This window comes from Opisthocomus hoazin, chromosome 2, assembly GCF_030867145.1.
Source record: "Opisthocomus hoazin isolate bOpiHoa1 chromosome 2, bOpiHoa1.hap1, whole genome shotgun sequence".
In the NCBI taxonomy this organism is placed as follows: Eukaryota; Metazoa; Chordata; class Aves; order Opisthocomiformes; family Opisthocomidae; genus Opisthocomus; species Opisthocomus hoazin.
Genome location: NC_134415.1, coordinates 16,237,527 through 16,261,321, shown reverse-complemented (window position 1 = coordinate 16,261,321; position 23,795 = coordinate 16,237,527). Strand labels below are relative to the sequence as shown.

At 37.7% G+C, this 23,795-nt stretch overlaps 1 protein-coding gene across 3 annotated transcripts in view; it reads right to left on the bottom strand.

Moving 5' to 3' along the window:
* Positions 1–23,795, bottom strand: part of TTC27 (tetratricopeptide repeat domain 27) — a 138,493-nt gene that overhangs the window by 35,632 nt on the left and 79,066 nt on the right. For all 3 annotated transcript variants that reach the window (XM_075412725.1, XM_075412726.1, XM_075412727.1), the window contains one exon: positions 1,047–1,142. In XM_075412725.1, the coding sequence (XP_075268840.1) occupies positions 1,047–1,142 (96 nt within the window). The remainder of the gene's footprint in view (positions 1–1,046; positions 1,143–23,795) is intronic.

Sequence of the window (23,795 nt, the reverse complement as noted above, 5' to 3'; positions counted from 1 at the left end):
GAAAAACCCCTACAGTCACCAGTGTCCAGAACCAGATCTTATTTATGTTTTATTAAATTAACTCAGAGTAAAATCTGGTAAAATTTATATAGGCAATGCCTCTTCATTACTACGACTAGAAGACTGCAGCCATCTTCCATTATAAATCCTGATTTTAGTATTTCTATCTTTGGCTTGGAAAGTTGGCTTGATTTGAAAAGTGCCACTGTGACAACTGGAAATGAAAACCACATTTACTGGTTTTATTGCAAGTGCCTGTTGAAAGGCTGTGTGGAATAATTTGAGACTGCTAGGAGCAGATCTGATTGGTTAAAGCAACATGCATATTGAGGTTAGAAATCAAAGAGGAATAAAACACCATCACAGGTAAACAACACGAACACCTTTGGAGGTGTGTGATGCAAACAGTTTTCTTAAGTTTGTTAAATAGCGCATCACCAGATAAGATGCTATGTATAGATTTCTGTTCTAGAAAGAGTTATTGTGAAGATAAACAGTGTAGTTTTGGAAAAAAAATATCCTTTCAGCGCTAGTAAGAAGGGGCATGTCTTGACAATAAGAACTTTCTCGGCTTGAGGAGTTCTTCAGTGTACTTTTGATTCCTAATTTGGCTGCTTTGACCACGATCCACTTCCTGAAAACAACCCAAAGTGAGTGATCATTAAAAGATGAGAAAGATGCAAGTAATAGTAGCATAAATAAAACAGTAATAAATAGTACAACTGTGGCAAGATTATTTTTACAGGAGATATTTAGGAAGCTTGAAAGTTTTGGTCCATTTTTTACTGAAGGAAAAAGTAAAGAAGAATTGCACTACAAGCAATTACTTCTGTGTATGACAGAACAAGACATCTGAAAGCAAAACACTGAAGAACTTGATTTCTTTCCAGAAAAAACCTGGTGTGTTGTTAGGTTGTGTCTTTATTTCTGCAGTGTTTCAACTCAAGATCATATCACACTCTCTTGGCTTCGCAGTCACACAGTATCAAAAAAAATAAATAAAGCCCAGACTTCAAAGCAAAGCTTCAAATGGGATTGCTTCACACCTGTACGGCCCAATGTGGAGGCACCTGACAACAGTAGAAAACCTTCATGCGTTCAGATACTGATGTGTTTGCATCTTCAAATTGGTCTGCAAGTGCCTGTAAATGAAAAGTATATTAAAATTTAGTATCTACTTAGAATTCACCAACCTAAAAAAAAAAATTTGAAGCATTCAGGATTTTAGGCACTCTTGACATAATGGAGAAATGGTATTAAAGATAACACTAAACAGCGGTAACCTTACACCATAATATGCTTTTTATTACCCCATGCAAGAAAATGTAATGAACATTTATGCAAAAACTCTTTATTACACCTAGTAATAAATAAAAGAGCTTTGAAGAGATTCAGATTTCAAAGCGCATGAAGCAGGAATAAGAATCAAATTTACAATCCCAAAGAGTAAGACTGTGTCAAATATTAAAGTGACCATGCCTGATGCATTTCAATCCTTTGCCTAGTTTTTCCCTAAGATAGTATTGATGTGATTTAGGCATGAAATTTAATATTCAAAAGAGAAAGACAAATGCATTATAGCGGACCATGCTTTTGGAAACACAGTTCTGACTTGGAGTACAATTCAATTCAGAACTTTTTTTTCTTTTGGTGGAACTTTGGATTGTTGAAAAATTTTCTTCTGAAACCCTTTGAAAGAAAACGGTAACTTTTTGCATAGCAAAAGTGCAGCAGTTTCAGCACTAACTTTTTCTCTGAAAATCCACTATAAAGTTATTTAAATCAAAATTCAATACCAAGAAAAAGAAAACATTAAAGGTAGCTATAGCCAGAAAATTGGTTAGAAATTTAAAGATAAGGAAGAAATTCTTGAAAGGCCATTGATCACTAAACTAGCAAATTTAAGGCCAGAGGTATAAATAAGGGAACATTAAATTACTTGCCTTCACATGATTCATGTATACAAGTCTCGCATATAACTCAGAGATTTATACAAGGAAATAGACAGGCTCTCAGAATTTTCTCAGTAATGCAAAGATTCCCAAACAAAAGGAAAAATTGGAAAGGATCACTTTTTTCTCTCTCTTTCTAAATCCAACTGTTGGCTACCCAACCTATATGCATAATGCAAATAATGGTTGTGTAAAATGAAAATAATCAGTTACGCTAAGTGTCTTGTAGCTGCTATTGATGTTAATGGGATTTATTAGGTGGCTTTATTCTTTCAATAAGAAAAAAATCACAACAGACAGCAATAATTTAGGCTTTAAATCAACACTTAACCTCCTAATTTTAAATAGTAATATTTAAAATATTCAATCTTATTCATATTCTCTCTCGTAAAACTATCTCCAGAGACCTGTTCCTAGAGCTTATCCAGAAACTCACCCCAAGAAAAAGGCTGAGGTATATTTGTAGTAGGAAACGGTTAGACTAATAAAACACACTCCTTTACACAGTTCCAAGCAATCAAAAAGGAGTCAGATTCAAATAAAACCTTTAACATAATATTATCTACCTATAGCGTTTACTTGACTACTAACTATGTAACAAATCATATTTCACAGTTCCAGTTCTGCTGAAATGTTCCAATGCTATGCAGAATTACATTTTTCTATATTCTGTCGCAACAAAAATTACAACTGAAAAATCGTCCAGTTCCTTGGGTAATCATTTTACAAGACCAAAGTAGTAAACTACAGTTGGAAAATTTGAAAATATAATCACTCTAGGTCTGAGCAAAGCCAGAGAATCCTAAATATGTCCTGCAAAATAAGAGAACTGGAGATGGAAGACAGAAAAGTCAATCAAAACATTTGGTGGTTCTTTTAGCTTTTTTTGTTTTTTAATTTCTATTGTTCGAAAACAAATCTAGAATTCAAAGACAAACAGTTTTACAAAAGCAACATATTTTGTTGGAAAATTTGTGGCTCTATTTTTTTCTACACTTCCTGAGCAGAAAAGCCTAATGTAAATGATCTGTTGTAGAAGAATACAACTATTAGCAAGTAGAATTCTCTCTCTTCCCAAAACAAACACTGTACTGTGTTCAGAGTTCCAATAAAAACTGAAAATGTAGGTAGAACATCTGTATATTATACATTCTCTAAAAAAGTATAAATGCTAAAGAATGTAAAAGTTATTAAAATCCATGGTTTCTGAACTCTCTCATATGTTGAAAACAATGAGGTCTGATCGCTCTGCCTACTAGTGAAGTATAGGAAATAAGTTATTCAAAAATTCCTGAATTCTATGTTTCTGAATTATGCTTGAAGAAATAACATTTGGGTTGTATGGTGGTGGGAAAATGGGAATTCTAACCTTACTAATATCATATATTAGCTCAGCCAATATCTAATCACAGAACAATAAATCCATAAAATAAGCAAGATAGCACTGCCAAGAGAGCATTCTTTCTCATTAATAATCTTCAACATAAATATCATATTAAAAAAATCTATGTAAATATAGAATATTTGCAACACAGTCAAAAGACATAAGACGACTTGTCTTAGTTTAATCCAAGCCTCAAATTCCTGCCTGGAAAGCTGTTAAATAGAACTACGTCGGAAACCAATTAAAATTCACAACTCCAAACGCTATATGAGTTCTTCCATATGCAACATTTAAAGACATCAAGTTTAACAGATAACACCCCCCCCCCGCATAACCCACCCTTTCCCCAAGGCTTGAGCTGCCACAGACAACGAGTTCTGAAGTCTAAAAACACAGCACAGAGAGATACACTAATCCAGTCTGGAAACAACAAAAGCATAGATGGTTTGGATGGAATTTTGTATCATGAGCTACAAAGACTACATTTTTGCCACGTGAAAGCAGGAAAAGACAGGTCTAGAAACTACAAATCATTCTCCCCATCTCATACCGAGAGCTTTGGTACAGGATTGAGAAGTATAACAGTTAGCGTGTGTTTGGCATAAGTATACAATGTTAATTTGAAATGATCACATTAAAGTTTGTATTACTTTACTAATCAACCTTAGTCTAATCACTCTACTAACCCAACTCAGCTGGTAATTATCCATGACTTGAGTACATGAAGTTTGTAAAGGATTTTTTCCATACATTCATTCCCATTGCACATCCTTGCTTTGCCTCTATGTTCAACATACGTATAACATCACTATGGTCCTGATGATGAAACATCAGCTTCGATTTTGAGCCTACCTAATTTCAGTCTCTTTATCCTCTCCACATTTTTTACTGTCCTTTTCTTCCATGGCTGGCCGAGTTAAAAGCTTTTTCTTTTTCGCCAGACCCTGTCTCTGTACTGAATCTCTGGAAATACCACTACACCCCTATGGCTTCTGGTCACTGAGATGTCATTTTCTTGTGACATAATGACATCTGATTTCTCAACCTCCTTACTGGTCTGGGCAGCACAGGGGGAGGTACTGATCTCCCCTCTCTGCTAACTAGCGATAGGACACGAGGAAATGGAATGAAGTTACATCAGGGCAAGTTCAGACTGGACATTAGAATCAGAGAATCATTTAGGTTGGAAAAGACCATTAAGTTCTTCACTGAGAGGGTAGTCAGTCACTGGAACAGACTCTCCAGGGAAGTCGTCATGGCACCAAGCCTCTCTTTCAGGAAGTCCTGTAAGGAGAGGGAGTTGGACTCAATGATCCTTATGAGTCCCTTCCATCTTGAGATACTCTATGTCCTTCTGTCAAAGTTTTGTCCCTTTTGTTAAAATATAATCTTCAGGTAGATTTTTGTGTCTGAGGTAAATAAATGGAAGACCTTCATACCCTTCTTTCCATTCTTTACCTCTTTATTCCACATGAAATCATTTACTTTCTCAAAAAAATGCCCCTTACTATGTAAAACTGTATCTATATGCAAACATTTTTTACTTCCATTTCCATCTGAAGGATCTCCTGATCCAACACTATTTAGGGAAAAAAAATCCCCAAAAATAAAAACAAAAAAGTCCCAAACTCATGTTTTTTGAAAAGAGCAAGATACTCGTTACTTATCAAAAAACTCTTGAAAATGGCATCACACTTTTGTTTGTGAAGCAACTATTTAATTCCACCTGGATCTCTCCCCCCAATAACACTGAAGACTGGCCTGTCCATATCCCAACCTTACACTACTGGCCCAGACATAACATCTCCCTTAAAATAGTCTCGACCCATAGACAGCATTTTATCCGTGCTATTTCACCTTACTTCCCAGGTTTTCATACCAGTGATAGACAATGTGGCTGCACCATTTTTCCCTTTACCTGTCTCTTCTGACAAGAGCAGTTTTAGTTTTCCAGTCACTATTGTTCCACCACTTTGTTTTCATCGGCACAAAAGCTTGTTTCACAGGCTGTGTCAATAATCATAACTTCTTTATTTTGTTTTCCTGCCTTCTCCCACTGCTATAATCACCATCCAGCTGTTTCCCACCAACCATAGCCTATTTAAAATGTCAGTTTTCACTACCTTAGTACCTGATTGCTATGCATTTATCAGCACCACTACCTCTACCCTTGTTAGCATCTTCTATCCCCTCACACCCTTTGATTTATCCTGGTACACTTCATGTTTCTCTTCATTTATGATTTTGTAGGCAGGAAGATTAGACAAGTTTTTTCTAGTCTTCTCCCACTTCTCAGTCTAGCGATCTTGTCAGTCTGCCAGAATCAGTCACTGGTCAATACCTCTGGGACTCTAGTGGCGACCATCCACTCAAGAGTCCTTTCTACATGAGTGATCCCAACAGCCCTAAACCACAGTGTTTCTCTATCCCCTCACCCCAACCAACATGCTGACTGCAGCATTATCTCGCCTTGCTTTCGTCCTCCTCTAACAACTCTAAGATGTCCCATTTCTTACAGGTTTTTACCATATTTAACATTGGTTTAACTTGATTTATGCCAAAGGAAACTGATGCTGCCATATGTTCTGCTTTCCCACTACTGCCAATCTAGCACGTACTACGCAGCCAGTACCTTAACTCTGAGCAGACAGAAGAGGGTGAATGGAAAAGTACCTTTCTGTCTTTCCTAACATGGAAACTCCAGACACACAACATTTTCATCATGTTCTTGTGATGCTCAGGTCCTTTTTCTTCAATTTCTCCCAAGTCTGAAGACTCCCCCTGAAAATGCCACATATCAGCACCTGACCTCTCCACGCTCTGCCTAACTACCTATTTCCATTTCCCTTGTCCTCCTTTTCTTTCTGTCCATTACCTCTGTTTTTTTATAATCAGCAAGCTGATGTCACAACTCTATTGCTCTTGTCTTCTAGCTGATCCCTTAGCTCCATGCTTCTTCCAGTAACTCTCCTGCCATCTGTGTGCTCTATGGGTAGGTTTCTTTAGCAGAAATCAACAAATATTTAGCAAACTAAGCAGCCTCCTTAATGTTTCCTCCTTCACATCATAAAAATACCAAGCTTCAGCATCTGCATCTATGACTGCTGGTTACAGTGTGTAAGCTTTGCCAAATGATAGTTGATGCAAATTAATTTCATTGTACTCAAATATGATGAAAATATGACCATTTCTGTATTTGTCTCTATATTTGCCCCTGCTTTGTCCCACTTCCAGCGCTACTCTCCAGCACCAACATCATCTTCTATCCTTTACAGGAAAGAAAGGAAGATTAAGCCTCCACTCCTTTAATCTCTCTTCTGCTTCTTTCGGTCTCTGTCTGCTCAGCTTTTCAGCCTCTTGCTAAGGCCACTCTTGACCCATGTTTAGGTTTAGACCTAAAGTAAGTGTATACTTACCTTACTTATAACTATATACTTACTTTACTTAGAAGGTAAGTATACACTAGCGTATACCATAAACAGGAAGTCTTCTCTTCAGATGTCAAAACTAATACAAATTTCCCCCTTTCTGCTCTGCTTGCTGAGTTTATGAAAATTACAAACTACATAGCAGTGAAACCTATTGTTCTATTTGCTGAACACTTCCCATCCTAGCTCCCTACTTGACAAAAGTATACTAGGAGTATGTCAAAAGTTAAGTATGTCCCTAAGAAAGAAAGGGAGAAGGAAGGCCTTGCAAAAAAAAGCACCATACTGAAACAACAAATTAGCATATTAATCTTGGATTAAAAAATTAAATAGATAACATAGGTTTTACAGATTGCCAGCTCTGGGCATCTGCCTTTACTTATACAAGCTATATAGCTTTTTAAGTGCCAAAGTATGGACAGCAGTTTTGGGACTGCCCGGGTGGGTCTTGGTTTATTAGTCAGGCACCAGAGCACCTGATGGAGCAAAGACACTGTTGGAATTGTTCAGCTGCTTGGAAAAAAGGTGTCTGGAGACAGAGGGGGTAAGAAATAAAAACGCACCTGTAGGAAAAACAATTCTGCTGTCTCATCTCTTTATTACTATGGTTTCTAAGAATTTAGCAGGTGTATGGCCCAAACAGAACTGGGCTCACCTATGTTATTTACTCAAGAACAAAGTAGAGGAAAGCTTTGCAAAAGTAATAGTAACTATATGTGTGACACCGTGGTTGTATAATTACAAAGTTCTTCTTTTTTTTTTTAATAAGCTTATTTTAAAAATTATGAATAAACTGGAAAATTTATCATCAAAAGCTCCTTTTATTCCTTACCACAGAACTTGGTCACACAGATAAAGAGTTTCTATTGCTTAGTATTTATGAAAAAAAAAGTGGGCATTTTTTTAAGCTTATGCAACAAGCAGCTCTTGTGGACCCTGAAATATTTACAGACTTCTGTAAAACTTCCAGAGATTCATCATTAAATTCATTCGAACCTTCATACTTCAAAATCTTTACTTTTGGGTGCAGTGATATTAAAACACTTGTTTAACAGAAAACCTACATAATTCTTGAAAGTTCAAAACTTTGAGTGGCTTTATTATTTTTTTAAACTGTCCTCTGCCAAATTATATTTTCCAGCAATAACGCCTGAAAATGCTGCACAAGCAAGAACTACAGTCCACGTTAATTTGGGATGTATTATGACAGTAATTGTCACAGCCTTGTTCCGCAGTAGTGTACTCAGTAGTACATAAATACAGAACTACTAATCAAAGCTCCATTTCCCCTGAAGAAAACCTGTATTCTATAATCAGTGTCTAAAATTCAGAAACTGTATACACATTAGAAAGCAGGTGACAAATACAGTGAATTAACGATACAGAATAATTAGGGTTTTCAGAATTTTCTTTCCCTTGAATTAGACCAGATATTCCAAGCTTTTCTAATGTACTAAAAGCATGTAAGTACCTTGTGGGTATGTAATTAGATCTTGAGTTACACTCTTTTGATAAACTCATTTTAAAAAAAGCGCAAAAATTATATTTACAATGCAAACAACAAACTTGTTTCAACAGATCTTCGTCAACCCAACAGCTCCTGCAACCAAGACCACAGGGTCAAACAGACATAGCCAGACTCTAAAAACCAATGGTCAATACTTAATCTTTCAGTGAAGCAATGCCAGAAACTACGAAGCAATAAAAACAGTTTTCATATAGCAATACAGTAAAGTTTTGCTTAATGGGAGAGAATAATTTCTGGTTGATAAATACTGATATAATGTAGAAAAAATGAAAACAGTTGAGATTACTCTGAACTTCATGAGAGAGATTACGACCAAATAGTAATTATTTTACTGATTGCTAATTTTATCACTAGATAAAAAGACACAAACCCAGTACATTTGGAGTTACCACATTCCATCATGATTGAGAACAGCATTTTGACATTTAAGACAGGATTTATTGCTTGGAAACTAAAATCACTTAAAGGAAATAATGAGCTATCCTTTTAAAAAGCTCACAGATGATATATTTCTGTTAGACGATGACAATCTCTGAATAGTCAAGAACTAAAGCATCCAAACACAAAAGGAAGGCTATTAAGCAAGGATGTATTTCAACATCAAGAACAAAACCCTCCCTCTCATTTATCAAATTTTCAAAGGGGAATTATGACATTAAATACTTGAGGAAAATTTATTACAGCGATCACTACTACAGATTATAACTTGTGATTCATGGAAACTCAAAAAGACAATTTCTTACATTGTGCAAAGATGCCAAGATGAAGCTGGTTTAAAATTTGTTAAAGCTGACTTTAAAACGTTGTGTAGTGCTGACTGTCTACTTTGTATTGCAAATGACCGGTTACAGGGCACCTGAACACAGGAGTTCCAAAGATGTCAGGATGCTTCACAGAGAGAAACTGCTAAGGAGGCAAGGCAACTCTAGAACTACAAAAACAAGCAGCACCCAAAACAAAACTAACTGAAACATTCAAGGAGAAGACTTCAGGCTGCAAGTTTTCAAAGCTAAATCTGTTTGCATTAGAAGCGGTGTTTTAACTACTTTACCCAATGTTTTGGTAAAAGCTTCTTGATTGTACATAATCACTACTTTGAAAGAAACCACAGCATTCAGTGTCAAAGGTTATTTGCTTTTTCAAAAGTCACAAGCAAATGGCCCCCGTTTCTAGCAGCTTTACGTACAGCAGAAAAAATGTTGATTTCCTTTCACTGAAATTAAAACAAAATTTTCTGTGCATATTCTTTCACATTAGCATAATCCCTTTTTAAACAGCAGACTAATTCCCCAACTACTACTTTGCTTTTTTTTTCTTCCCACCCTAGACTGGACACAGAAGTCTCCTTGATCTGTAAAGAAACGAGGCCTTCTTGTACTGGATTCAGCACTATGCACCCCACAGTATTTCTCTAGCAGCTAATTTTGACGGATTCTTCAGTTAAGATGCTCCATCTCTCAAAAGCGTAAGTACTTACAGTACTGAGCATGCAGTGTTTGTTTTATGGCTTCTCCTCTGCTATCTCCTGTTTCCTTCTCCCCCTAAAGAGAATCACAGAATAGTAGGGGTTGGAAGGGACCTCTGTGGGTCATCTAGTCCAACCCTCCTGCCGAAGCAGGGTCACCTACAGCAGGCTGCACAGGACCTTGTCCTTGTCTTGAATATCTCCAGAGAAGGAGATTCCACAACCTCCCTGGGCAGCCTGTTCCAGTGCTCCGTCACCCTCAGAGGGAAGAAGTTCTTCCTCATGTTCAGACGGAACTTCCTGTGCCTCAGTTTGTGCCCATTGCCCCTTGTCCTGTCACTGGGCACCACTGAAAAGAGCTTGGCCCCATCCTCCTGACACCCACCCTTCAGATATTTGTAAGCATTTATTAGGTCCCCTCGCAGCCTTCTCTTCTTCACGCTGAACAAGCCCACCTTCCTCAGCCTCCCCTTGTAGGAGAGATGTTCCAGTCCCCTCATCATTCTTGTAGCCCTCTGCTGGACTCTCTCCAGTAGCTCTTCATCTTTCTTGAACTGGGGAACCCAGAACTGGACAGAGTACTCCAGATGAGGCCTCACCAGGGCAGTGTAGAGGGGAAGGAGAACCTCCCTTGACCTGCTGGCCACACTCTTCTTGATGCACCCCAGGATCCCATTGGCCTTCTTGGCAGCCAGGGCACACTGCTGGCTCATGGTTAACCTGTCGTCCACCAGGACACTCAGGTCCCTCTCCACAGAGCTGCTCTCCAGCAGGTCCACCCCAAGCCTGTACTGGTGCATGGGGTTGTTCCTCCCCAGGTGCAGGACCCTGTGTTTGCCTTTGTTGAACCTCATCAGGTTCCTTGCTGCCCAACTTTCCAGCCTGTCCAGGTCACGCTGAATGGCAGCACTGCCTTCTGGTGTATCGACCACTCCTCCCAGTTTGGTGTCATCAGCAAACTTGCTGAGGGTACATTCTAACTCTTCATCCAGGTCATTGATGAAGAAGTTCAACAAGACTGGGCCCAGTACTGACCCCTGGGGGACACCACTAGTTACCAGCCTCCAACTAGACTCAGCGCCGCTGATGACGACCCTCTGAGTTCTGCCATTCAGCCAGTTCTCTATCCACCTCACTGATCACTCATCCAGCCCACACTTCCTCAGCTTCCCTAGGAGGATGTTATGGGAGACTGTGTCGAAAGCCTTGCTGAAGTCGAGGTAGACAACATCCATGGCTCTCCCTTCATCTACCCAGCCAGTCATGTCATCGTAGAAAGCTATCAGATTGGTCAGGCATGATTTCCCCTTGGTGAATCCATGCTGACTACTCCTGATAACCTTCTTTTCCTCCACTTGCTTGTTGATGACCTCGAGGATAAGCTGCTCCATCACCTTTCCCGGGATGGAGGTGAGGCTGACCGGCCTGTAGTTCCCTGGGTCCTCCTTCTTGCCCTTTTTGAAGATTGGAGTGACATTGGCCTTTCTCCAGTCCTCAGGCACCTCTCCTGTCCTCCAGGACCTCTCAAAGATGATGGAGAAATAGCTAAAGAAACTCAGCATCAGCTATCCCTAGGCAAATACTTAAACGTTTACAGTTTCTGGGCTGAGCAGAAAGCCAGTAGAGGCTTTTTCAGGACAGCAATCTCTGTGGCATTTGCGCACAGGTTTACCTTCCTTGTCAGTGCCTGACATCAACCTGCAAATAATGCAGTACTCTCTCCAAGACAGACTATGCCTAGCAAGCTTTCTACAATGTTTCAAGTTGGATGCATTTAAGGCTGTTATTCGCTTTAAAAGCATAAGGAAATAAAATTTTTTTTAAAGAAAGGTTGTGTCCTTTCTTCGGCAAAGGAGGAACTTGCTTGTAAACTTTAATAAAGATCTGAATGACTGATGTTGTGCCAGAAACCATCTATTCTGGTGTACTGTGATCTTTCCTCCAGGCCTCCATCAGGCATTGCAATAAAGTGTTATACAGAATAAATTATGTCAAACATTTGTGTTTGTAATATGTAACAGGTATGTTCTTTGAGAGATGTAGTTCTTCCTCAGAAAAGCCACAAACACAAGGGGATAGTCTAGCTGAACCCTTTAATTTAATAACTTCTATATGCAGTATTTAATTTGTATTTTAGCTATGATACTCATAAACATTCATGCTTCTATGACCCATTTAATCTATTCCATATTCCAAATGGAACACTCTGCTCAAGAAGAATAATCTATCGGAAGCATCTTGTACTTTTTCTATTGCTGGCAGACTTTAGTTTACCTACTATACACCACACATTTGCATTTTGCTTACAGTAAATTGTACAACACTATATATATAGATGCAATAAAAAAAAAAAGACAAGTTGTCTGTAAGAAGCAGAAAAAGCCCCATTCAGCTGTATCACAAAACATAAGTAAACATACTATAAATAAATATTCAAAATAAACATTTATGTATGACCAAAAAAATTAATTAGCAATTAGGAATTAGATGGTCATTTCTGAAGAATGTAAACAACAAATATTTAAAATAAAATAAAGAATTTCAGAGGAAAAGTTCTTAAGACCATGTTATTCATTGCAAGCACGTAAACATTTTCACCTTCCTCCTACCTAAGGTAGAGACGGGTTGGTATTCTGTTACACAAATAGAAATTTTGAAGAAAAAACACAACACAAAACAAAATGTAGGTAACTCAGTGCAGTTTTTTACTGGCAATCATACCAAGCATAATTCTTTCATGTTACTTAGATGTCCTTAGGTGCCTGTAAGGAGGAAACAATATTGTCTAATCTTATCTAGATACCTGTGACCTGAAACCAAAGATATTCAGCTGCTTTAATCTCCAACAGCTTTTTATTAGAAACACCCAAGTTTTTCCTTTTACTTTTTTCTATTTTTTTTAAACACCAGCAAAGTGTTCTTTTGCTGAAATCTGTTTTTCAACTGTTCTTATTCAATTGCAAATCTCAAGAACTTCTTCAGTTATTTGGTAAAGGGGACATGAAGAGAAAAGACAGGCAAGTTCAGTCTCTTTTGTCCTGAACTTGATCAGAATGTCTCAGATAACACCTATGACACCCCTTGCTTTCTCTTCTTAAAAAAAAAAAAAAAAAAATTTTCGTAAGAATAGCTTCCCTATACAGTGACACCTTGACTGATACCCAGTAGTTTCTGTTGAAAAATTACTTGGCAGGTAATACACATTCTTCCAGTAGCTGAGCGTGACCCAGCAACCATCGCGTATATGATGGTAAGTACATTAGAAATATGACACACAGGCAAAGTGTTTAAACTTCAGCTATCCCAATGAAAGGCAATCACATATAAAGAAGTCTGTTTTCAATATATCTGTTTTCTTGAAAGACATCCGATCCAGTTCTTCACATGTTCCTGGAAAGCTTTCTATACATCAGGGAAAAACAAACAACCCCCCCATAATTCCTGTTAATAATTAATCTACTCACCAAAGAGGAAAATCAGCATCTTCAGCAACAACTGGCTTGAAATCAGTTTGATATCCAGTAAAAATGAAAACACTATAAATGCATTAAATATTCCATGCCTGATTGTATGACATACTCAAACAGAACCACATCAAGCTCCACTGAAGACTCAGTTCTTCTTTATAAAAAACGGAGGAATCCACAAAAATACTATTATTTCCAAAATTATATAGCAGCATTGGACACACCCTGCCTGGTGCACAACCAATAAAGAAACCAAACCAAAATAAAATCTTCATTCAGCTGGAGAGAGTTTTATGGTCTGTGCTGGTCACTCTCATGAAACAGGTTGAGGGACAGAGACTGGATAACAAGAGATCTTCTGCTACTTCACAGACGAGCAACTACAACTAAATATGGACTCGGGATACTAAAAACCTTGCCCAACAAAACCACGGGCTGCAGAAGCAAAATGACAGTCAGTGTAACACGTACACCCTTTAATCCGTTAATAGCCATCAGTTACTCAACTGAGGACAACCAGCCGCAAGTTCTAATAGTACCAGTCTTGCACTGGAGGCAATTATCTTGCAGATCTTCTGGAGGAGGTAGCACATGGCTACCAGAGGAACAGATGCACTTTGCTTTCAGCTGCTGCCTTTCACTTGAGATACTCTAACCTGGCCCAGAGGGAGAGGACTGAAGGACAAATTAACTCCTCCACCAACAGCTGCCAACGCCTACTTCCTGCTACCATTTTTCCAGGAGAGAGAAGAACATGAGCCCAGGAGTCTGCTGGGCCTCTGGCCATTCATCCAACCCTCAGCCTGCACCTTTAATGGAGAACCAGAGGGAAGATGGCAGACTTCAGACCACAGGAATTGTCCTGGCAAGATGCAGCTTAAGAGCTCCTGAAATTGTTAAAGATTGCACTATAATTTGATGCTTTATAACTTCTAAGTGTCTGAATTTGCAATATGTTTAACGACTTTTGTTTGCACGCATTTTACACAAGGGAAAATGGAATAAAGCAGGAGATTAAGCATTCTGTGGTAGAATCATTTACTGCATGTTTCTATTTTTAGGCAAATTCTATGTTTGCACAGAGCTGCATCTGGAAAAATGGGCAGGTACAGCACAGCAATGTGTGTTATAGCTACAAACAATAATATTTATGCCATTTAAAATCTAGTTCAGACATGGTAGGTCATATCACTTACAAAAACATCTCCACATCTGTCAAAATGCCCAAGCCTTATCACAAAACCACAGTGCTATAATTTACAATATTCAGACAGACAACAATACTGTGAAGAAACTGGATAACTGCAAAGCTGAATGGAAATATTGAAAAGAGCCAATATCACATCATCACAGAATTCTCCATACACTGATCCAAATGATTATTTGAATCAATGGTCCTTAAATCAGTTTGGAAAGTTCAGAAGTCAGATACATTCCTCAATTCATAACTATAACTGGAACAGGAACTAAATGAGTAGAGTTAGGCCGACAAACCGTCCTCTGGTTAGAAGCTACATCCAGCCCACACTACCGCAAAGCTTGTCTCCAGTACAGTAGTTTCCAATCAACTGGCTCTTCACACACTAGATTTGCAAAATTTCCTACCTCTGAACATTTAGAAACCATGTACACCTTATTAAACAATCGTCTTAATAAGCCAACCCTCCCTGCAGCTTACTGGAGAGCTATGCCCTTGGAATGACGGAAATTCTTTCAGCAGAAATGTCTATCAGAAAAAGCAGCTCTCACTCCCTCCTAGAGCATCACAGTTACAAAGTTAATTTCAAAGCATCAACATTTTCATTTTTGGAATGAATTCTTGTTTTTGTAAAAGATACAATCATTTACTTTAAAAAAAAAATAACATTTTCCCTCATCAATTACACAATAGTCCATTCTTTTCTATTTTATCTTTTCCACATTCTTTTTCTTCACTATTCCTAAATTTATCTCACAAAGATATGTCACCGGTTCAATGACCTCTTTTGCAAATTCCTTCACCCCACTTTCTGTGAATCCATACTCTCTAGGTGAATGATGAACTGATCTGCTGAAATCTTACTCTTAACTGACGATCAAGAAACAGGTTGCCAAAAGCATTCTCCTTGATTATCCCTGGTGTTGACCTACATAATAAAAGTAAAATGCTTCCAATGTAATGTTCTCAGACTCTGCCCTGACTTGGCCATACAACCCCCTTCTTGCTCCTACTTTAAAATCTGAGAGTAATTCTTTTCAGCTTTTATCACATTTCCCACTGAAATTTTCCTTCGACAATAAATGCCTTGGCTTCTCTTAAAATCTCACCTTGTATGCTGATCTGAGGAAGTAAATTTTTAATTTTTTTTAAATCAGGAGAAAAGAAAGACATACTGACAGACTGTTTATTCCTTCTTTATTGAGTGAGTATATAAGGAGAAAAACTAATTATTGGGATTTACTAAGTCGGCTTTGACTTACTGCCTATTCCAATTTGCAAGTATTCAAGCATCACTATTTCCATATTCTTTCACTTTAAATACTTTTAAAACTAAAACCAGCCTCCAGTCTCTCATTTCCTGCAATGATTAAAGCAGCAACAAAATACCTTCTAATGGAAGAATTTTTCAAAACAATGCTGGATCACTTTCAGAATATTAAAAAACACAGACACAAACACTTCTATCAATAACATTTGTCTCATTGTTACTGTACTATTTCCCACCAGTTGTTTTTGTACATCTTAGCCTCATTTCAGTCAAAAAGAAGGCCCTATCTACTATATGCATGACTCCAAATTAAGTCTTTCAAGACTAAATTCATCCTCTGTGTTTTGAAAGACAGCTCACATGGCACTGGAACTTCTTGAACTACAACCACCCATGTGCTTAGTGCCTTCTTGTCACACGGAAAAACTCATTTGGCAGGCTTTGAAGGGGAAGATCGGGGGTCTATTCCTCGGAGAAAACTGTGGGAGAAGAAAGAGAACTGCTTTGTTTTATTTAACTGATTTAATTTCTTACCATCACCACAAATGAATTATAACTGCAAAGCTATCATCATCATGGCATTTTATAGTGGCTCTGCATATATTTTTGATCTTGAAAACTATTAAAATCTGAAAAGAATGCAAAATTCATTCTCTTTGTCTTAATTTGGCTCTTAAAAAGCCACTTTTATGGCCTAATTTTATAGAGCAAACAAGAAAAATTTGCCTTCTTGTCTTATCGGCTCCCAAGGAATTTCTCAACTCTGAATAAACTAGGAATTGAGCTATGAAAGAAAACATGCCTTTGCACCTGCCTGGCAGCTGCTGAAGTCTGGTTTACCACTTCAACATACTCTCATTCCAGGTACTTTGCCAATGATTTTCACCAGATCATGCATCTTTAAACCTCAGCATCAAAACATGTCCTGCTGGTACATTAATTCAGATTGCTGATTGTAAGTGTAGGTTTAATAAATTTCATAATAAAAATACCTAAACATTAATTGGATGTACCAGTTTTTCTCTACCCTAGCTTATGTCACAACTATGTTATCACTAGGACTTTTAAACTTCTTCGTTCTACAGGCAGTGATTGCATCATCAGTAGAGATACTGAATGTATGAAGATATTAACATTTTTAAGTATTCAGCATTAAACAATTCAGATAAATTACCAATTTTAAACAATTATCCTATACTTCCTACTTTACAAAAAATTAGATTTATCACTTCTTGTTAACCTTATTTCAGAAAGTGAGCATTTAGAAATGTTACTCTTGTTTTACTGCCTATGTTTAGTAGGCCTTTTATCTATGAGGTTTTTCGGTCTAATTCTCTGGTGTGCTAATTAAAGTTGTTTCTTTTTTCTACTTTACACGGTGGAAAACTGGAAAGCTACTGCTTATACATTTCCCAGAACTTTTTCTTTGTGATATTCTGGTAATTCATTCTTCCCCACTCTATTACTACCTTGTTCTCATGTAAACAGAATTCCTCACTTCAAACTCATTCCCTAAGTATCTCCTACATGTTTAAGCAAGGTAATTATTCAATGTTATCCACATCACGATGACTTCAAATTCCAAAATTCTTCAGGAAGAGACCACCTCATGAATCTAACGTACTGTTTCACCTATACAATCACTTTGACGGCAGGAAAGAGGAAAAGCCAAAAATTTGTAAAGCATATATGCAAAAGAACTTGAAGTACTGGACTACCAATAAGACTTTGTTTTTGCATAACTTCAGGTGAAATTTTAAGATACAAGAAAATGTTGACAGTTGTATGGGGAAGTATGCTGGGGCTGAAGTTATCAATTAGGGTGCTGGAACTGTGCAATACTGTCTGTAACTTTTCTAAAACGAGTCATGTACTAGATTCTTAACGTGAATGGTTTTGATTTTTACATCAGGCCCTGCAAATGTGTATTTCACTTTGAAAACAATGCTAGCCAACAAAGAAACAAATATTCACTTGGGTTGTCAATGTCGTTTTACTAAAAAAAGCTTCAATTTCTTTATAATAGGGCTTTTGCAGCTGGGTGGGGAAGGAAAGTGCACAAGAGGAAATGAGTCCAACAATCCCAAATGAAATATAAAGGATTTCAATATCAAAATTAGCACAAAAGAGGTCAAGGTCATGAGTAGAAGATAACTGGATTCATGAATGTCTGATGTAATATTTCCTTTCTGTTTGAAACTGCGAGCCAAACAGTATACCAGGCAACTCAGAGCACCTCCTACACAATTGCCATTCGGAATGTTTTGTTGTAGTCAAACACTACCACCTAAAGAGGCATGGTAAAAGAAATGAGGTCTCTAATAGCACAACAGCATTTCAAAATGATGAGCTTTCTGACTTTAAAAATTATGAGCTTACTGTTCTGGATATTGAGCCCAAAGTTACTGAGTGCCAGTGCTTACAATATGAGTTTCGACGTTAAAGCCTGTCAATGACTTTAACCTCAGGACAAATCCACTTACAGAGGACACAAAATCTACAGAAAAGTACGATGTGTATTTTTTTATCTTTATGCCATTTACATTTATTTTTTACTTATTTTCATGTTACCTTTATGAAATATGATTTTATAGTTATTATATTGTCCTTCTCAAACAAGTGCACCTTCTTGAATGTTTTTGTTTTCAAAGAAAAAGCTGTTTCATCTGTCAGTTATGTTATTCATTTTTATGATGTATTAATAGGTGTAAGCGACTTCCCCTAAAGTCTCTAGAAGCAGCTAGATTTACAAGCTTACTTGTGAAGGGTGGGTTTAAAACCAGACCACTCATTTTCTGTTGCAAAAGCAAGAATACTGATATCATCCATCAACTCAGCATGACAGCGCTACATTTATAATTAGTCCAAATACAGGCTAGATCATTTGGTGTTTGGGGAAAGAACATCCCCGTTTCCATATATGTATCTTGCCACTATTTTTGTATGCTTGCAGCTTATTTGTTTGCAGTGCAGCATCATAGTCTCTCTCTTACTCTGCAGTCCCAAATACCAAATATATCTGGCCGACCTTAGCTTTAGTTTGCATCTTTATACGAGTCAAGAACAGGAGATGAAGTTGTAGTCCCTCTCCTGAAGATCTGCATTGAAGGTTCCCCTGTTCCTATCAGATGACTTGACATTTTTGTCACAGCTCAATATAGCTGCACACGTTTGCCCTAAACCAGCAGACATATGTCTCACGCTGTCATATGTGTGGAGACTCACCCAGTGAAGACAACTACATCTTGTATAGATGCAAGTCCCCTGCTTGCCGCTAGGTAGCTAGCTTTGATACTGCAATTGGTGAATAGCAGTTACAAAACACTTCGCACAGGGTGCAAAAACTGCAGAGGAACTGCATATACTTCCAAACAGTAAGCCTCCAGTAAGTTCCAAGCTGTTGTGGTTACACTGCTTTTATAGTTCCCAAATCAGATTGCTCTGGGGGAAGGCACAACTGTGTTCAGTGCTGAAAAACAGATCCAAAAACTTCTTGCATCAGCTTTGCTTACTGTTTTTCACTAAAGGGGGAAGTAAGGACAAGGCTGGAGAAAGAAATAAAAAGAAGAAAAGCTATCACTGTTAAGTTAGAGTTTAATTACAATATAGGAGGAACAGACAACTGCCTTAACAGATAAGGCAGAGTCTGGTTTGTAATATTTGGCATACGCATTGGACAAAGCGACTGAAGAAAATCTGTCTACCAGTACTGAGCTATTTCAGAACATTGCTTGTTAGCTCACCTCAGGATACCTATCTCCAGATTTATAATCATATTTATGACATACAGCTGTAAAGATTCATCTATTCAAATTTAGCAACAACTGTAAAGCTTCGTCTATTCAGTTTAGCAATAGGTGAGAATAGTGTGTCCTCCATGCCTTGCATCTGGTCTGATTACATGTGGAACTTAACTTTGTTTACTCTGGTGAAGTTGAGCTTATAATACGTATGTCTTCCATGGCAAAGCTTAGGCAGAAAGATATGAATGTCCTAGAATATGTTGATATTAATCTTTTTCTTTGCAACTCACTGTCCTCACTTTGTCTATAAAAAAAGTGTAATATTACTGTTCAATATGGCTTAAGGATTCTCCTGTTCAACATAATGACTCATAATACCATCATTCGAATTGTCAGGACACAGAATGAAGAGACTGAAGGGAGAAAGGTAAATGCCTTCAGACCTAAGATGCAATGTGAAACATTTGGAAAAATGGGGGGCTTAGTATTTTTGGCTGCTTTTAGAAAGTGCATTGACACTAGAAGTGGAACAGGTCAGGTATTGAACATAAATCTCAAATGAGCAAATGGGTTTGTACTTTAAAAGTACTAGCTGAAAAAATATTAAGAACTTCAGCATAGAAACAACAGTTTCATTCTTTTCCCCACACCAGCTAATAGCACTGATCCAAACTGGCAAATACAACAGAGCAGTAGAAAACTTCTAGGTGGAAATCATTACCAGGAAAATTCTACTATTCAATGTCCTATTTTTCACCAGCGGTACAAAACCACTTCAGTTATTCCTGAATACCTCTTGGCAGTCTGGATCCCTGATTTTTTTTTCTTCCCCAGCAAAACCCATAACTGCATAGTTGAAGAAAACCAGAGGGATCGAAGCACCACCACGTTAATTATTTTGAAGTGTGCTAATGAGTCCAGTGTATCCCCAGAATCACTTATGTCATGTAATATCTCTGTCAAATCTGTCATCTGCTTAAGCAAAATGAAATATGTTCCGGAAATGTGTATCTTGAGACTGAAATCATAACTATCACCAAGAGGTCACTCTCTCTTGTGATTGCTTTCTGAAGTAATAAGGTTTATTTCTAGGGTTCTGGAGACCTTGTGCTCTTGCGTAGAAGCCATTAAGGAAAGTTTTTATAAGACACCTGGCTTTCCCCCTCTTTTTAAACATTTCTTGGAACATGTGTTCTAATAATAAATACAGATCATAGTAGCTGAGAACTACTGGGATATCAATGCAGGATCTTTACAGGATAGAAGAGGTCTCTCTTCCACTTCTTACCCTCCTGAAGGAAGTAAGTTAAATCTCTCTTAGTTCACCAGTGCATCTCACGGATCCCAGTAACTTTCTGTTAAAACCTTCATGTGAAACAAATTTATTAACGATTGATTTTTCTCCTCCTTACTCCCCTCTCCCATTGCATATACAACTAAATGCAGCTATTAAAATTTATTTAATGCACTCCTAGAGTACACGAGGGGATTGAAGCATTGGAATAGAAACTCCTAGTACAACGATCAAATAGTTCAGCTGAACAGACAGGTGCTGTCATTTCTTTGGTCATACCAAAAGTCTCTCTACATTGCTCCTCTTGAGAGGTCTGATCAGAAAGATGTATGACTTGAGAAGGAAAAGCAGTGGGAAAAAGTCTGTTCGCCTCAAACCTCTCCAGATCGCCCTAGTGGGAGGAAGACGTCTCACCTCTCCTTTTTGAACTCTTCCCTTCAATGTTAAATTTGTCCAATGCAGAACAACAGCCAAATAAAGCAAAGTAGAGGGAGCAAGTTGGCAAGGAGGTGACAGTTTAGCTTTGAAAATAAAAACGATGTGTTTTCTATGATAAATGACATAACTTTCTTGCACAACCACTTAAAGACCATCAATGTGAAAAGAATCAAACAGCAAAGCTGCACTCAGGCTTATAGAGCTCAAGACGCCAGTTCTATTAGGTCTACACAAGCCTTTTCTTTCCATAGGTATACATAAACTCTTCTCAGATTTGAAAACACTGAACACCAACTAGCATGTTTCTATAGCAAGAACAATTTAACCAACAACAACAAGACAAATATCATTATTTCTCTTTTTCATACACACAGAAAAACATTAATTGATTGATAAAATGACACTCTGAAGTATTATTTAAGTGAAAATTACCAGGGAGTTGATGCAGAATTCCCAACCATATCCATCTGTATATGACTAAGGATATAAAACAAGATCTCATGTGACCTTTAAATCTTAGACATAATGATCAGCCTATAATATTGCTAGTCTGCTCCCAGCTCTCCCAAAGTCTTATTAAAAACACCCTTTCAAGACTCATTTCTCTCCCTTTAACAGGCAAATGCCTTTACTGCCAAGAAAAGCAAGAGAGAACCATATGAAACACTGCATACGTCGTACTGCGTGCTAGGAAAAGCAAGCGATTAGCTTACAGGCATGCTATCACCAGGTGCAGCGAGCTGCCGAAAATACAATCAGAAAAGGGGCACATGACAAGCTGATAAAAGCTGCAAGCGCAGGGGCAGCCAGCGTAACCACCCGGATCAAGCTGCAGGAAGGAGCTGTAACAAGTCACTGTAGGATAAACCTGAGCAGGCTACTGGTGTACCAGGCACATGGCAGCTTCACTTCTGCTGCTGCCGGCGTAATCCAGCAGGAATGGTGCTCTCACTGCTACTCCACGACCCTCTGCACAAAGTACATTTTAATTTATTTTGCTTCATTCTTAAAAATATTTAAAAATCCATGGAAATGAAAGACCGCACTTCTTTCATTTTATCAAGAAACTACAGTGGGATGTAGTTTTATGTGCTTTAAACTGGTTGGGTGGGGTTTGTTGTTGTTTTTTTTTTTAATCACCCCTCCCTTTTCTATTTTTTCATAGCTCCTAGACTACTCAAAATTCCTTTTTTCTCCCCCACCCTATTACTTGAGCTCTGGCTGCACTTTCAGCAGTAATTTGTGGTTTAACAGCTTATTCCAACCCATTTTCCACTATTAATAGTTTCTGAACTACTTTTTTACAATAGAAGATATCTGAAGATCCCAAAATGTAGAAATGGCAGGTTTCTGGTTATGTGGAGAGTTATTTACCAAAAACTGTCCCTTTTACTTCTGTTCCCTCCATCCCTCCCCCTCTTTCCTTTCTTTCCACCCTAGCACTTCTTACCCTCCCTCACCTACATCCATATGGAAAAAAACCAAACATCCAACCTTAAAAAAATCATACTATATCCAGAGACACATTTTGGTTGGCAGTACCTTGATCCAGACTTCAATATATGTTATACTGGTCATGATTAAATATTCTAGTGGAATGTAAAATAACTGTTTTAGCTCTCAAATACTGTTTCCTTTTCTTAGAAAAATGGTCGAAAAGGTACTGGCTTTAGAAATCTTTAACCTTATTTTTGTGGATCCAAACCTCATTTAGGCAAAAGCTGGACGGAGACAACCAGTAGCATCCAGAAAAAGTTAAGAAAAAAAAAATCTCTTCTCCTCACTTCCAGTTAGCTACTAGCTGAATTACATTCCAGAGTACCCAGAATGATAATTTTAAAACCTGTTACAAGGATTACATTATATGTAGTTCAGATTATTAATCAGAAAAGAGTTTTGAAAATGATCCTTCCAATTCCTTTTGAAGCTTTCCAATTAGAATAAAATGCAAAATAATTTCATAAAAACTGTTTAATGTAAAGTAGAGATACATTTAATACTTGGAGCGTGCCAGCTAAAATCAACCAATATACCCTCATTTCAAAAACAGCTGCAATTATTTTCAAATAATTAAAATAAGCTAAACAAACATAGCCAGACCCACAAAAAAACTTGGCAATAAACACTGTCTTTGACAAACCAACAAATGTAGCCTGGCTTGCTTTAGGGCTGAAAAGCAGCATATGCCTGTCCAGTGATGTTCATCTAAAAAGATGCTTATCAGCTGGTTAGAAGGGTTTGCAGACCCAGCGTAGAAACAGCAAAGGGTGGACGCGGGGAAAGGAAGGAGAGTTACAGTAGAAGAGGACAGGACAGACCCAGCCTCAATGTCACAGCCTGTAACGGGTCACGCACTATTCAGACAACCCTGAAGTAACTAACTTCGAGGATTTCGTTCACCACTTCTTATTCAAGCCGCCTTACAAGATTCTTCTATAATTACTTTAAAAATTTGATATTACAAGCTATGGGGGGGAATCTAATCATATTTACACCCCTCTCCTCCCCTAATCTTCAATAGCTAATCCTTCTAAGCAATCTGAACTAGTAAACATGAAATTGTAGAACAAACCAACAAAAAAAACCCACAAAAAATAATTTGTATGAAAATTCCATGGTTTTGAAATC